The 14,695-nt window shown below is 44.3% G+C and overlaps 1 protein-coding gene across 1 annotated transcript; it reads left to right on the top strand.

Moving 5' to 3' along the window:
- Window positions 1-894: 894 nt before the first annotated feature.
- On the top strand, window positions 895-11,785 carry LOC106607496 (nuclear receptor subfamily 1 group D member 1). The gene is made up of 7 exons (XM_014204497.3): window positions 895-1,368; window positions 4,924-5,202; window positions 5,345-5,578; window positions 5,699-6,354; window positions 6,476-6,661; window positions 6,796-7,006; window positions 10,786-11,785. The coding sequence occupies exons 1-7, from the start codon at window positions 1,308-1,310 to the stop codon at window positions 10,980-10,982; spliced, it is 1,824 nt and encodes a 607-aa protein (XP_014059972.1). The 5' UTR covers window positions 895-1,307; the 3' UTR covers window positions 10,983-11,785.
- The last annotated feature ends 2,910 nt before the right edge of the window (window positions 11,786-14,695 follow it).

Raw genomic sequence — 14,695 nt, forward strand, 5'->3', positions numbered from 1 at the left:
GTTACTAAACATTCCAAACTTATGGTTTCGTTCCCAGAACGAATGGGAAATCACAAACGTACGTTCCCACAACTTCCAATGATCCAAATGTGCTAGCTGCGTATAATGGGAAATAGATTAGATTTTCAGGGGTAGTCGCAGAATGGGGCTAGGTGATCTTTACATGTACCCACAGCAGCACAATGTGGAGGTGTGAGGACAATGTGCACAGCGTAGAATAGAGTTGGGCGCTGTAAACAGTCTGGCAGAAATGGTTCGCATGATATGCAGGCATTTCATGTTCCTTTTGATCCTGCAGAGTTTTCCTATTACAAAAACACTGGTAATAAAATGGTAATAAATAAGGTATTATGATACTTATCTGCATTCATTCTGGAGAGTTCTTGGACAGTTTTATTTTTGTATTCTATACCACCATCACCCCATTCCCATCGCTTGCAATACTGCCAGAAAAACTGAATTAAAGCTAATCCTTGTTATTGATGATATTAAGATGTTTGAAATGGCATGTTCCTCACTTCACAACAGGTCGCACTAATCTTTTCAATGTATCAAGTGAATTTCTGTGGTCACATCCACATTCCAACCAGACATGAAAAGGGGAGCCCTTTGTGAGCCAGTATATAATGGCAAGTCCAATTAAACCCAAATTAGACATCATTTGAATGATGGATGGAACATGTGCCATGGCGTTGGGCAATTTGGTGATATTTAAATATTGTCCTATCCCCTAAAGTTAAAATGGCAGCGTTAAAATATTATTTTCCCACGTTTTTCGTAGGCGTTTTCGTAGGCGGAGTTACCGTCTCCATGTGCGCAGTAAAAAAAAAAAACGAATGTGTTCGGAGAAAAAAGTGTGTCACTGGGGCACGAGGCACTCCCCGGGGGTCACATGGTCCCGTTTTCAGCCCCGTGCGGCCATGCATGCAGTGCGTCCTTGTTCCTTTCCTAGGGATGAGGGAGACTGAGCAAAACCAGGCCGACTTGGAAACTGCGGTTCAGACCTACACCGATAGAGCCTGTGACAGCATAGACGCTTTTCGTAATTTTTTTCACTGGCAGTGCTCACAGAGAAGTGATTCACATTACGCGGGAACTTGCTCGATAGCAGATGCATCCTTTGGTATAGTTTATTAACCTTGGTTCTAAGTATTTTAATGAGTATTCGAACTCAAACAGAGCTTTTATTATAGTTACATAATGACATCGTTATAACAGAGAATAGAGGACCTGCTTTTTTGCCAAGAACCTCGCCAGAAGGGAAATTATCCTTTCCTAAACTGTTTTCTATTTTCACCGATATCTATATGAATGTTTTGGAGCTCAGGATGGCAACAACAGCAATGGACACAAATAACAACAATACAGGTAAATATTCAGGATTATTTTGTTGTGCGTGTGTAATGAATACCGTATTTGGGGCTAAAATGTGTTTTACGCATTGTTTTGGCTACCTGGCTTATGTGCAGTCTGTTGAAGCTCTTTACAGTTTGTTGTTTATCAGTCCGCAATGCGTAAATCGATGATGAGTTGTATTGTATTGATGTACACCTGTCGATTAAGTAGAGCCACTTTTGTATGGGATTTACGTGGCTGATGGAATCATCCTTGTGATGCACTAGATGGGGTAAAGTTCAATGGGTCTCTGTACAGTTCTCCTCATGCCAAACCTCAGTGCATGACTGACGAGACTTGAAGTAGGCCTATTCCTCATACAGTGTGCATTTTGAATTCACTGATGACTGTGTGTTGTCATCACTGTAGTCTATAGATTTTACCCCAACCGTTCGACATAACCGTCATTGTCAAGGTCGAATTACTGGCCTCAGTAAAAGTAAAATGAAGAAATGTTGTATCAAGAAGTATTTAAAATACTATACATTGTTTAATGGTGTACATGTGGTAGGTAGAACATCATGGGTTAAGACACAGTGCTCTAAAATAGTTCGGGGAGAAGTAGGTCATGTCAGGTGGACAGACATCCCTTTGATGCAGACATCCGCGCATGTTTTTGCCCAATTCACATGGCCCGCCAAGCTAGCCATGTGCGTTTTGTTTTCATTCACTGTTCTCCACCAATCTCCATTGGTATAGAGAGCAAGCTCATTACATAATTGCTCGTCAGAGTCCCATGGGTGACGCAGTCTTGGATGCCATGTGTGCACTGCTATTGGATAGCTGGCCGGTGTAATTCTTGCGATTCGATCCGGACATCATTCAGTCACGTGTTATATTGAAAAGTGGGACACGAACATTTACGTAAGGCATCATAATGTGTTGTTTCTGACATAATTACACAGGCATAACCAAACACTTGCAGGGTGATTGGGACATTCCCCTTCGATATCTAAAATGTCCAAAATATTGGGCTTACCTTTATTATATTATTATTAGGGCAAGGCGATAGTAGGTCTAATACAGCATTTATTGGTTCATTCATTTGAATATAGGTTCAGAGTAAATGCATTTTCAATACATAAAATGATATTGTACAGCTACAACATAGCAAAGTGGAAACATAGATAGATACCAAGCATTTCGGGTTATATTCAGCAAGTATATTGTAAATTACATGAGAGTATCTTGTGGGAATGAGTTGTCTATTGGGTACCATGGATAGCGCTAAACGGGAGGGAACGTGAGGCTGTCCTAGAAACAGTTGGTGTGTTCTATGGGCGTGTATTGCACAGCCAGTCAGGTTGCCAGTCTTTTTATTTTTTTAGGTTGCCAGTCTCGTTGAATAACCTGAAGTTGGAAGCGCGCACGTTGTGTAAGGGCGTGACTAGAATGTACTCCAGGCAGCCTGCTCTAGTGCTGCTCCTCGAGCAACACAAGTATACAGCCCAGCCTGTTTTCCTTCTATGGCTCTCCCATGCATAGCTTTCGATGTATTATTATATTTCTTTCAAATACTTCACTCTGAATGTATGTTTACTCACTAAGACTAATTCAATATTCATAGCTATATCTATTGATGTGTTTTATTCATTTCACATTGACTGTACAAGGGTTGGTTTAAATGGCAGGTAATTGATTTTGATACAAAAGCAATCTTATTTTTCACTCACTGATTGGTTATTGTGGGTAATACATTTTTTAGAGATAGAAAGACAGGAGGTGGAAGACAGAGCAAAAGGGAGTGAAAACATGAGGTGGAGAGAGAGGGAGGAGCCTTAATACTATAGAAACATGCAGGACAAGGAAGTACACGTGTTGTGGTGACACCTGACACAGTCACCCTTTAAGACCTTATGTTCCTTTCCACAGTGAATTATGTTTCTCCTCCAGGGCTGCCTGGCTGGCTGGATTCTGAGATTGGAATGTCTCAAAAAGAAAAGAACAGGACAGACAAACATTCTCTCACTCAGGAAATTGGAATTCATCCTGTGCCAGGCTCACAGAACAGAAGTATGGAGTTTGGTTTTGTTAAGCACAAAACAATGATCCCATCCTTCAATAGGCCCCACCCAAACATACAGTAGGTGGGCAGCTTGCCATCAATGCAGGGAAATTAAATCATAAAGACGGTTTTCAAGGACATCATCAATTGAAGCCTCAACAACACCAATAAAATGTATTGCAAAGGTATCAAAGACTCCTTAAAACAACACATTATCGACTCACAACAACACATCATCTTCTCACAACAACACATTATCTCCTAACAACAACACAATACTGTTGATCTGGTATTAGAGCACAGGTTAATTGGAGTCAACAGGAAGTGCAGAAAGTCTTGGGCATATGCTTTGTAGGTTCGGGTTTCGGCAGGGACGCTGTAAGTGGCAAAAGGCAGGGCACACCATTTGGCATTTAAAAAGCGATTAGCCATTCCCGGTAGCCTTGTGCGTGGCACCCCCGGCGACCGGGCACGAGTTGGTGTGTGGGTGGCCAGCTGTGGCGAAACGTGATCCTTGGACGGAACTTGTGAGAATTAGCCTTCACAGCGGGAGAAACCGAGACAGCTGGATTAGAACAAGCGGGAGGGAGAAAGAGAATGAAAGTGAGAGAGGGAGATGAGAAACAGAGTATGAGCAAGATAGAGTACAGAGGGGAGGGGGTGTGGAGAGAGAAGAACAGGGAGTTTCAAGGAGAGTGAAAAGGGAGAGTTGTAGAGAAAGGGAAGTAGGGCAAGTGAAAGTTGTCAGGAAAGTTCCAACAAAGAGAGAGAGAGAGAGAGCGCAAGAGTATCTAAATCCACTCTTGTGGGTGGCTATGTCTGGCCAATGAGACTGCACAACAGCAATAGCGCTGCCTGTTCTATTGGGCAGCATCCAAAAAGAACGTGCTCATTTTCCATGCTGCAATAGCTTCTTCCATAATGTAAATAATGTCCTGTAGGTGATGCTTGCTCACGTGGCACAACCCACACAGGACAATCTTGCCCTTATGGCTTCCTATAAATGTACTCTGTAGTCAGGGCTTCTGTTTTGATAAGAGTGGTGACCTCTGAACTAGAAAAATAAACGGAAAGCCAGTCAGGGCAGCCATTCCTGCCAACATTTCCTGGAAAGCAATGTTCTTTTCCAGTCACTTGTCTTCTTGGACTCTCCCCAGCCACTCTGTTGCTATGGTTATCCTAACATTGCCACAGTTCCCTTGCATAACTGTCCTGGGTAGCTAAGGGAACATTTGGAATGTACAGAATGATACAAAGTTGCAGCTGCCCCCTCATTTTTTTGTCAGTGAACATGAATGGGCACAATATCAATCCTAACCAGTGGGCGTCCTCTCTCTAACCCTCTTCCTCTTTACCTCCTCTGTTTTAGTTTCCATCAGCCCTCACTGTCAGTTAACTGATGTCCAGTGGTTAGAGAGTCAAAGAACAAAGCACCAAATGTGACAAATCAAATGATCTCACTGTTTTTAAACCATGCATCCATTCTAAGAAGTTGTCCTCTCGCTTTTTATTTTGTCCACCAGGGGGCGTAATCTCCTACATTGGCTCCAGTGGCTGCTCACCGAATCACACCAGCCCGGTGTCTATGTACAGTGAGAACTCCTTCGGAGCCTCCTTCCCTCCCTCCCCCAATGGTTCCCAGAGCTTCTCCAATGCCTACTCTGGCAGCGGCAGCTCCAGCTCCTCCAATGGTGATGATGGCAACTCCTCTTCCGGTTCCGGAGGGTCCCCAAGGCCTAGGGGTCGTAATGACAACAGCATCTCTCGCTGCTCCACCAGCAAGTCCGTGGCAAGCCTTACCAGTGAGTAGACCCCCTTACCAGAACCCCAATCCTTTATATGAATCCAAATTGTGCACCCCTATCTGTCACTGCTGGAACTGCAGCTTTAAGTGTTTTTGGAATTTGGACTCATTGTCGGTTCTACTCTTTATGTTTGCAAAAGAACTGAATGGGATGGTGCTGCTGTGTAAAGTGTGTGGAGACGTCGCCTCAGGCTTCCACTATGGTGTCCATGCCTGTGAGGGCTGCAAGGGATTCTTCCGACGCAGTATCCAGCAGAACATCCAGTACAAAAAGTGCCTGAAGAACGAGACCTGCACCATCATGAGGATTAACCGCAACCGCTGCCAGCAGTGCCGCTTCAAAAAGTGTCTGTCCGTGGGCATGTCCCGCGATGGTAAGTACAGCTTCACAGACTAAAACATGACACATATAGCCACATAAGGTCTAATAGATCTGTTACACTCTCATCCCTGTTAGGACTGTTGACTCCACGTATCTCTTTCTCTCTCCCCAGCTGTTCGCTTTGGCAGAATACCTAAGCGTGAGAAGCAGCGCATGCTCGCAGAGATGCAGAGCGCCATGAACAACATGAACAACATGCAAAACGAGTTCCAGCTGGCCAGCCTGACTCACAATTCTCCCCCTTCTCCCACTTCCTCCTCTCCCTGCCCGGGTCTGACTGTGGCACCCCAGCCTCAGGCCCTGCCTTTTGCCCCTTCCCCTTGTCCTCCAGCACAAGCTCCTGCTTCCCTTCTGCCCCCACCATCCACCCAAAGCCCGCCATTGTTGGCCAGCTCTCCACCCCTGTGCCCCAGCCCTGGGGTGGACTGCACCATAACGGCCATTGCCCGGGCGCACCGTGAGACCTTCGTCTACGCCCACGACAAGCTGGGCGAGTCCACGAGACAACATAACGGAGAGGTGGACAACTGGGGCTCCAACTACTGCCCTGCTGGCTACCATCAGAACGGCCTCAACACAATCTACCACCACAACAACAACGTGGCCCTCCAGCACCATGGCTTCCAGGCCATGTCTGACAGACATCACCAGAACAATGGCAAGCAGTTCCACAACACCAACCTGTTCGGGAGCCACCAAAGCATTGAGACCAGCAGCGTTCCCCAGGGGCAGAACTTCCCATGGAAAAACCACAAGGACATTGTGCTGGTGAGTCACTGAACAGAGTGGCAACATAGAAAAGATCTTGATGTCAAAGATTGTCAATAATAGTGGCAGGTAGTCATAGCATATAGGAAAATGCTGATTACGGTTCTCCTCGCTCCTCCAGGCATGTCCAATGAACATGTGCCCCCAAGACGAACCCAACAAGACCCCCCAGGAGATCTGGGAAGACTTCTCGCTCAGCTTCACGCCGGCTGTGCGTGAGGTGGTGGAGTTCGCCAAGCACATTCCAGGGTTCAGTGCACTCTCTGAGAACGACCAAGTCACCCTGCTCAAGGCCGGCACCTTTGAGGTAGGCATCCGTGAAATGTGTGCAAACACAGATATGCAAAGAAACTTCACACAGAGATAAACAAAAATACTCACAGCTTGAGAAGATACAATGACTCACCACTCACTTACTTTTCCCATTCTTCTGTCTTACAGGTCTTAATGGTGCGCTTTGCCTCCCTCTTCAACATGAAGGAGCAGACTGTCACCTTCATCTCTGGTGCCACCTACAGCCTGGAGGCCCTGAAGGGCATGGGTATGGGAGGCCTGCTAGACACCATGTTTGAATTCAGCGAGAAACTCAACTCCCTGGAGCTCACGGCCGAGGAGCTGGGTCTCTTCACTGCTGTAGTGCTAGTGTCTGCAGGTAAGAACAACGAGAAGCCTTATTACTTTAACAACCTATCTAAGCAGTCAGACCGAAAGTACTGTACTTCTCCTGCCAGTAAATCACCATGACCAATGTTCACTCTAAGCTGCACGCAGGTGCGCAGCTCCACCGGGACTGCCCCGCAGAAGAAATAACAGCCCGCGCAGAGAAGCACGAGATTGAACTTCACTCAACTTTCTGGAGTTTTCCCCGTTAGTTAACACTATCAACGTTTCCATTTACTGTGGGTATTGTGATCGAATTAACGCAATATCAAATCAAACCAAAGTTTATTTGTCACATGCGCCAAATACAACAAGTGTAGCCCCCTATCTACATTGACGGGACAGTAGTGGAGAGGGTGGAGAGTTTTAAGTTCCTCGGCGTACACATCACGGACAAACTGAAATGGTCCACCCACACAGACAGCCTGGTGAAGAAGGCGCAGCAGCGCCTCTTCAACCTCAGGAGGCTGAAGAAGTTCGGCTTGTCACCAAAAGCACTCACAAACTTTTACAGATGCACAATCGAGAGCATCCTGTCGGGCTGTATCACCGCCTGGTACGGCAGCTGCTCCGCCCATAACCGGAAGGCTCTCCAGAGGGTAGTGAGGTCTGCACAACGCATCACCGGGTGCAAACTACCTGCCCTCCAGGACACCTACACCACCCGATGTCACAGGAAGGCCAAAAAGATCATCAAGGACAACAACCACCCGAGCCACTGTCTGTTCACCCCACTATCATCCAGAAGGCGAGGTCAGTACAGGTGCATCAAAGCGGGGACCGAGAGACTGAAAAACAGCTTCTATCTCAAGGCCATCAGACTGTTAAACAGCCATCACTAACATTGAGTGGCTGCTGCCAACATACTGACTCAACTCCAGCTACTTTAATAATGGAAACATTGATGTAATCAATTTATCACTAGCCACTTTATATAATGTTTACATACCCTACATTACTCAACTCATATGTATATACTGTACGCTATACCATCTACTGCATCTTACCATCTTGATGTAATTAAATGTATCACTAGCCACTTTAAACAATGCCACTTTATATAATGTTCTCATACCCTACATTACTCCTCTCATATGTATATACTGTTCGCTATACCATCTACTGCATCTTGCCTCTTGATGTAATGTATCACTAGCCACTTTAAACAATGCCACTTCATATAATGTTTTCATATCCCACATTACTCATCTCATATGTATATACTGTACTCTACACCATCTACTGCATCTTGGCATCTTGATGTAATGTATCACTAGCCACTTTAAACAATGCCACTTTATATGTTTTCATACCCTACTTTACTCATCTCATATGTATATACTGTACTCTATAACATCTACTGCATCTTGCCTATGCTGTTCGGCCATCACTCATTTATATATTTTTATGTACATATTCGTATTCATTCCTTTACACTTGTGTGTATAAGGTAGTTATTGTGAAATTGTTAGGTTATATTACTTGTTAGATATTACTGCATGGTCGGAACTAGAAGCACAAGCATTTCGCTACACTTGCATTAACATCTGCTAACCATGTGTATGTGACAAATACATTTGATTTGATTTGACTTTACAGTGAAATGCTTACTTACAAGCCCTTAACCAACAGTGCAGTTCAAGAAGAGTTAAGAAAATATTTACCAAGTAGACTAAAATAAAAAGTAATAATAAAAAGTGACACAATAAGAATAACAGTAACGAGGCTATATACAGGGGGCACCGGTACCGAGTCAGTGTGCAGGGGTTTCAGGTTAGTTGAGGTAATTTGTACATGTGGGTGGGGGTGAAGTGCCTATGCATAGATAATAAACAGCGAGTAGCAGCAATGTACAAAGGGGGGGTTCAAAGTAAATTGTCCAGGGACGATTTTATTAATTGTTCAGCAGTCTTATGGCTTGGGGGTAGAAGCTGTTGAGGAGCCTTTTGGGCCTAGACTTGGCGCTCTGGTACTGCTGGTAGCAGAGAAAACAGTCTATAACTTGGGTGACTGGAGTCTCTGACAATTTTATGGGCTTTCCTCTGACACCGCCTATTATATAGGTCCTGGATGGCAGGAAGCTTGGCCCCAGTGATGTACTGGGCCATTTACACTACCCTCTGTAGCGCCTTACGGTCAGATACCGAGCAGTTGCCATACCAGGCGGTGATGCAACCAGTCAGGATGCTTTCAATGGTGCAGCTGTAGAACCTTTTGAGGATCTGGGGACACATGCCAAATCGTTTAAGTCTCCTGAGAGGGAAAAGGTTTTGTCGTGCCCTTTTCACGACTGTCTTGGTATGTTTGGACCATGATAGTTTGTTGGTGATGTGGAGACCAAGGAACTTGAAACTCTCGATCCGCTCCACTACAGCCCTGTTGATGTTCGGCCTGCCTTTTCCTGTAGTCCACAATCAGCTCCTTTGTCTTGCTCACATTGAGGGAGAGGTTGTTGTCCTAGCACCACACTGCCAGTTCTCTGATCTCCTCCCTATAGGCCGTCTCATCATTGTCGGTGATCAGGCCTACCACTTTTTTGTCGTCAGCAAACTTAATGATGGTGCTGGAGTCGTGTTTGGCCACCCAGTCGTGGGTGAACAGGGAATATAGGAGGGGACTTAGTACACACCCCTGAGGGGCCCCAGTGTTAAGGATCAGTGTGGCAGATGTGTTGTTGCCTACTCTTACCACCTGGGGACAGCCCGTCAGGAAGTCCAGGATACAGTTGCACTTTAAATGCAACATACCGAAACAAAACAAACTATGCAAGAGATTTTGTTGTAGGCCGAATGCATCGGAGTAGGATTCTATTGTGTTGACACGCACAACTCAGCCCATACTCTACACAGACCGGTGCGGCATAACCAATCAGAGCTGCAGTAGGCCTATATGCAAATATTGCCATATATGGATCTGTGGCATTCACTTTGAACTGGACTGTGTTTACAGCATGAGCGGTCATGAGTAGATTCACTTGTTTTGAGATCAAAGCAAGAGATGCATGCAGCCACTTGTGTACACTTGTTCACTTGTCCTTTGATAGTTAGTGAGTTATTAGCCCAGTTATAGATCATTTCTATTTAACAATGGGGGAGTGATTGCTTCCTACAAGAACACAAAACGTGAATATTCTTAGACATCTTGAAAAGGGAGTTGGATAAAGTGCTTTTTTGTGTCTTAAAGGGGCAGTGTTGTATTTTGAGAGAGTATTAAATAAGCTAAATAGCCAATAGGCAGTAGAATCATTTGTCTGATTCACTGTAATATTTTGTAAAGTGGTTTCATCAAACAATACAACATTTTCAGTCAAGCCCTGCATGTTTTTTCAAAAGTCTAATGGAATGTATGCCTACATTGAACACCACACATTGGCTGCTATTTTCGGCTGAATGATAGAACAGCCATTTCCATGTTAAAATGTTATGGAATGCATTTTTCCATTGTTTTTGAAGGTATGCCAATCTGGTAGGCCTACATTATGATCAAATAGTCACAGTAGACTGCTTGACCACTGTCTGAAACTGTTACTTAAAGTGGGTACAGCCTCAGCATTCACAGTAAATACTCGCTGGAAGTTGCACAGAATTTCCACAATGTTCAAATTTGCGCTCAGCAGACCTGAAATTTGCTTAGTGCCGGAAAAAATGACGGGGAACATTGACGATGACACTTGAAACTTAAAAAATCACTCACTATTATGGCATATTAATGGTCTGTACTAAAGTGTAAAGTAGTCTAACGGTGCTCGCTTTCTTCTCTGTCCTCTTTCAGATCGCTCAGGCATCGAGAACCTAAACTCAGTGGAGCTGCTTCAGGAGTCTCTGATCAGAGCTCTGCGTGCCTTGGTCAGCAAGAGCAACCCCTGTGACGCCTCCCGCTTCACCAAGCTGCTGCTCAAGATGCCCGACCTGCGCACACTCAACAACATGCATTCAGAGAAGCTGCTGTCCTTCCGCATCGACGCATAAGTATGTCACCGCTGATGACAAGAAAACCCGTCTGGACTCGTCGCCCATCTCCACCTCACAGACAGTGGTGGTTGGGTGGCTAAGGGGTGGGGCAAGTTGGGGAGGTGACAGGGGATCTGATTTCGCCTGCTCGCTTGCCCCCTTCAGGGACACCCGCCCGCCTTCGAGTTGACTGATGTGCGCTTCAGCCAATAACATGGCCAAGAGACAGTGACTGACAACTGATAGGGGTAAGGCCAAAAGACCCATGGAGAGGAGGGAAACAAAGCCCTCTACATAAATTATTTGGGGTGGAGGTTGGGGTGGTCGCAGCTCAAAACTGCCCAGAACAAGTGCCCCCTCTACACCAGCCAGTCTGAGGGGGCCAGAGACCACTTGTCGGTTGAGGTGAACCAAAAGCAGCATGGGGCTTTTCTACCCCACATGTCCAGCTAGGCCTGGTTCCTTCCAAGAGGCTGCTAGATGCATATTAAAACCATCTGCTCTGTTTTATCATGACTGTAAATAATTAGTAAAATATATGCAGTGTTGTATACTTTATTCATAGTGCAAACTGAGTTTGTACAAATTTGTAAATATCTAGCTACAAACATCAATAGGCCTACTTCAAATGTTTGAAAAATGTGTATAATATATATTTTTTTGTTAAGATGAAATGCTTTAAGGTGCAAAGTTATAAATGTGTGGGTACAAATGTATAAAATTCAATTTGAGTGTATGCGTATGAAAAACAATATCCAGACTTGTATTTCCAAAAAATTTATGGAATGAAGGAATTACATATAAAAAAATACTTACTTGAATTCCTTTGTGTGATCTTTTTCTGTAGTACCAATCTTGTTATTCTACTTCTGTCTGGGACTGGGTTGGAGAGACATCACCGAGCATTTAGAGGGCTGTGCTATGTATCAGTCAGCCACACGTCACAACACTCACTTAGGACTAAAGTGGGAGTAACAGTTCGTACTGACCAATGACCAAGGCTGCACATTTTCTTGGATTAGGTCTTATGCGTATGAAAAACAATGTATGAAAGTTAATTAATTATGGAATCCATTTATAGTTTGAGTAACTGAGTCCACGTTGACCATGAAATGAACTTATTTGAAAGAACACGCTGACAGTAATAATAGCCCCTTCAATAGTAACAGATTATTGCTGTAGCTCAGAGATACAATCTTCGGCAAAATCATTCGCAAGGAGATTCCTGCAAAAATATTATTTGAAGGTATTGAAGGATAGTGGGGTGTCTTCAGTTGAGTGGCGCAGCGGTCTAAGGCACTGCATCTCAGAGCAAGAGGTGTCACTACAGTCCCTGGTTCAAATCCAGGCTGTAGCATATCTGGCCGTGATTGGGAGTTCCATAGGGCAGGGCACAATTGGCCCAGCGTTGCCGGGGTAGGCCGTCATTGTAAATAGGAATTTGTTCTTAACTGACTTGCTTGGTTAAATAATATATATTTTATAAACTGACCATTTTAGTGTCAGCTCTGAGTGACAGTGTAGGGCCAAAAAGCATGTTCTCTTCAGAAAACCAAAATGTAATCTACTTTCACACACAGGTATAAATCTTACCCATTAATAAAACCACTCAAAATATTCTGCATGTTTCTGTTTTGTTTCCGCACCCGTCACGAGTACTCGGATGAAAAACTTTTTTTTTTTTAAATTAAAAAGTAAGACGATGATTTGGTTTGCAAAAGTCAAGGAACTACAGTCCTGGAAACAAATTGTAGGTTAGAAACTGTATTATGTAATACATATGTATGTGTAGGAACACTTCCATGGACGCAGGGTTCTTCATTAATGAGAGCAATTTGTAATTTACTGTATGCATTTGTGCATTTGGAAGGTAGTCAGACCCCTTGACTTTTTCCACATTTTTGTGACAGCCTTATTCAAAAATTTATTAAATAGTTTTATTTCTTCATCGATCTACACACAATACCCCATAATAACAAAGCAAAAACAGGTTTTTAGAGATTTTTTGCAAATGTGTAAAACCCCAAAAACTGAAATATCACATTTACATAAGTATTCAGACCCTTTACTCAGTACTTTGTTGAAGCACCTTTGGCAGCGATTACAGCCTCGAGTCTTCTTGGGTATGACGCTACAAGCTTGGCACACCTGTATTTAGGGAGTATCTCCCATTCTTCTCTGCAGATCCTCTGAAGCTCTGTCAGGTTGGATGGGGAGCGTCGCTGCTCAGCTATTTTCAGGTCTCTCCAGAGATGTTGGATCGGGTTCAAGTCCGGGCTCCGGCTGGGTCACTCAAGGACATTCAGAGACTTGTCGCAAAGCCACTCCTGCGTTGTCTTGGTTGAGGGCTTAGTGTCGTTGTCCTGTTGTAAGGTCGCCCCAATCTGAGGTCCTGAGCACTCTGGAGAATGTTTTCATCAAGGATCTCTCTGTACTTTGCTCTGTTCATCTTTCCCTCGATCCTGACTAGTATCCCAGTCCCTGCCGCTGAAAAATATCCCCACAGCATGATGCTCCCACCACCATTCTTCACTGTAGGGATGGTGCCATGTTTTCTCCAGACGTGACGCTTGGCAAAGAGTTCAATCTTGGTTTCATCAGAGCAGAGCATTTTTTCTCATGGTCTGACAGTCCTTTATGTGCCTTTTTTGGCTAACTCCAAGCAGGCTGTCATGTGCCTTTTACTGAAGAGTGGCTTACATCTGGCCACTCTACCATAAAGGTCTGATTGGTGGAGTGCTGCAGAGATGGTTGTCCTTCTGGAAGGCTCTCCCATCTTCACAGAGGAACTCTGAAGCTCTGTCAGAGTGACCATCGGGTTCCTGGTCACCTACCTGACCAAGGACCTTCTCCACCATTTGCTCAGTTTCGCCGGGCGGCCAGGACTAGGAAGAGTATGTGGTTCCAAATTTCTTCCATTTAAGAATGATGGAGGCCACTGTGTTTTTGGGGACCTACAATGCTGCAGAAACGTTTTGGTACCCTTCCCCAGATCTGTGCCTCGACACAATCCTGTCTCAGAGCTCTACGGACAATTCCTTCGACCTCATGGCTTGGTTTTTGCTCTGACATATACTGTCAACTGTGTGACTTTATATAGACAGGTGTGTGACTTTCCAAATCATGTCAGATCAACTGAATTTACCACAGGTGTACTCCAATCAAGTTGTAGAAACATCAAGGATGATCAATGGAAACAGGAAGTACAGTTGAAGTCGGAAGTTTACATACATTGAGGTTGGAGTCATTAAAACTTGTTTTTCAACCACTTCACAAATTTCTTGTTAACAAACTGTAGTTTTGGCAAGTCGGTTAGGACATCTACTTTGTGCATGACATAAGTCATTTTTCCAACAATTGCTTACAGACAGATTATTTCACTTATAATTCACTGTATCACAATTCCAGTGGGTCAGAAGTTTACATACACTAAGTTGACTATGCCTTTAAACAGCTCCAGAAAATGATGTCATGGCTTTAGAAGCTTCTGATAGGCTAATTGACATAATTTGAGTCAATTGGAGGTGTACCTGTGGACGTATTTCAAGACCTACCTTCAAACTCAGTGCCTCTTTGCTTGACATCATGGGAAAATCTAAAGAAATAAGCCAAGAAATTAACCAAAATTGTAGACCTCCACAAGTCTGGTTCATCCCTGGGAGCAATTTCCAAACGCCTGAAGGTACCACATTCATCTGTACAAACCATAGTATGCAAGTACACTGCTCAAA

Source organism: Salmo salar, chromosome 06, assembly GCF_965601325.2.
Source record: "Salmo salar chromosome 06, fSalSal1, whole genome shotgun sequence".
NCBI classification, from domain to species: domain Eukaryota; kingdom Metazoa; phylum Chordata; class Actinopteri; order Salmoniformes; family Salmonidae; genus Salmo; species Salmo salar.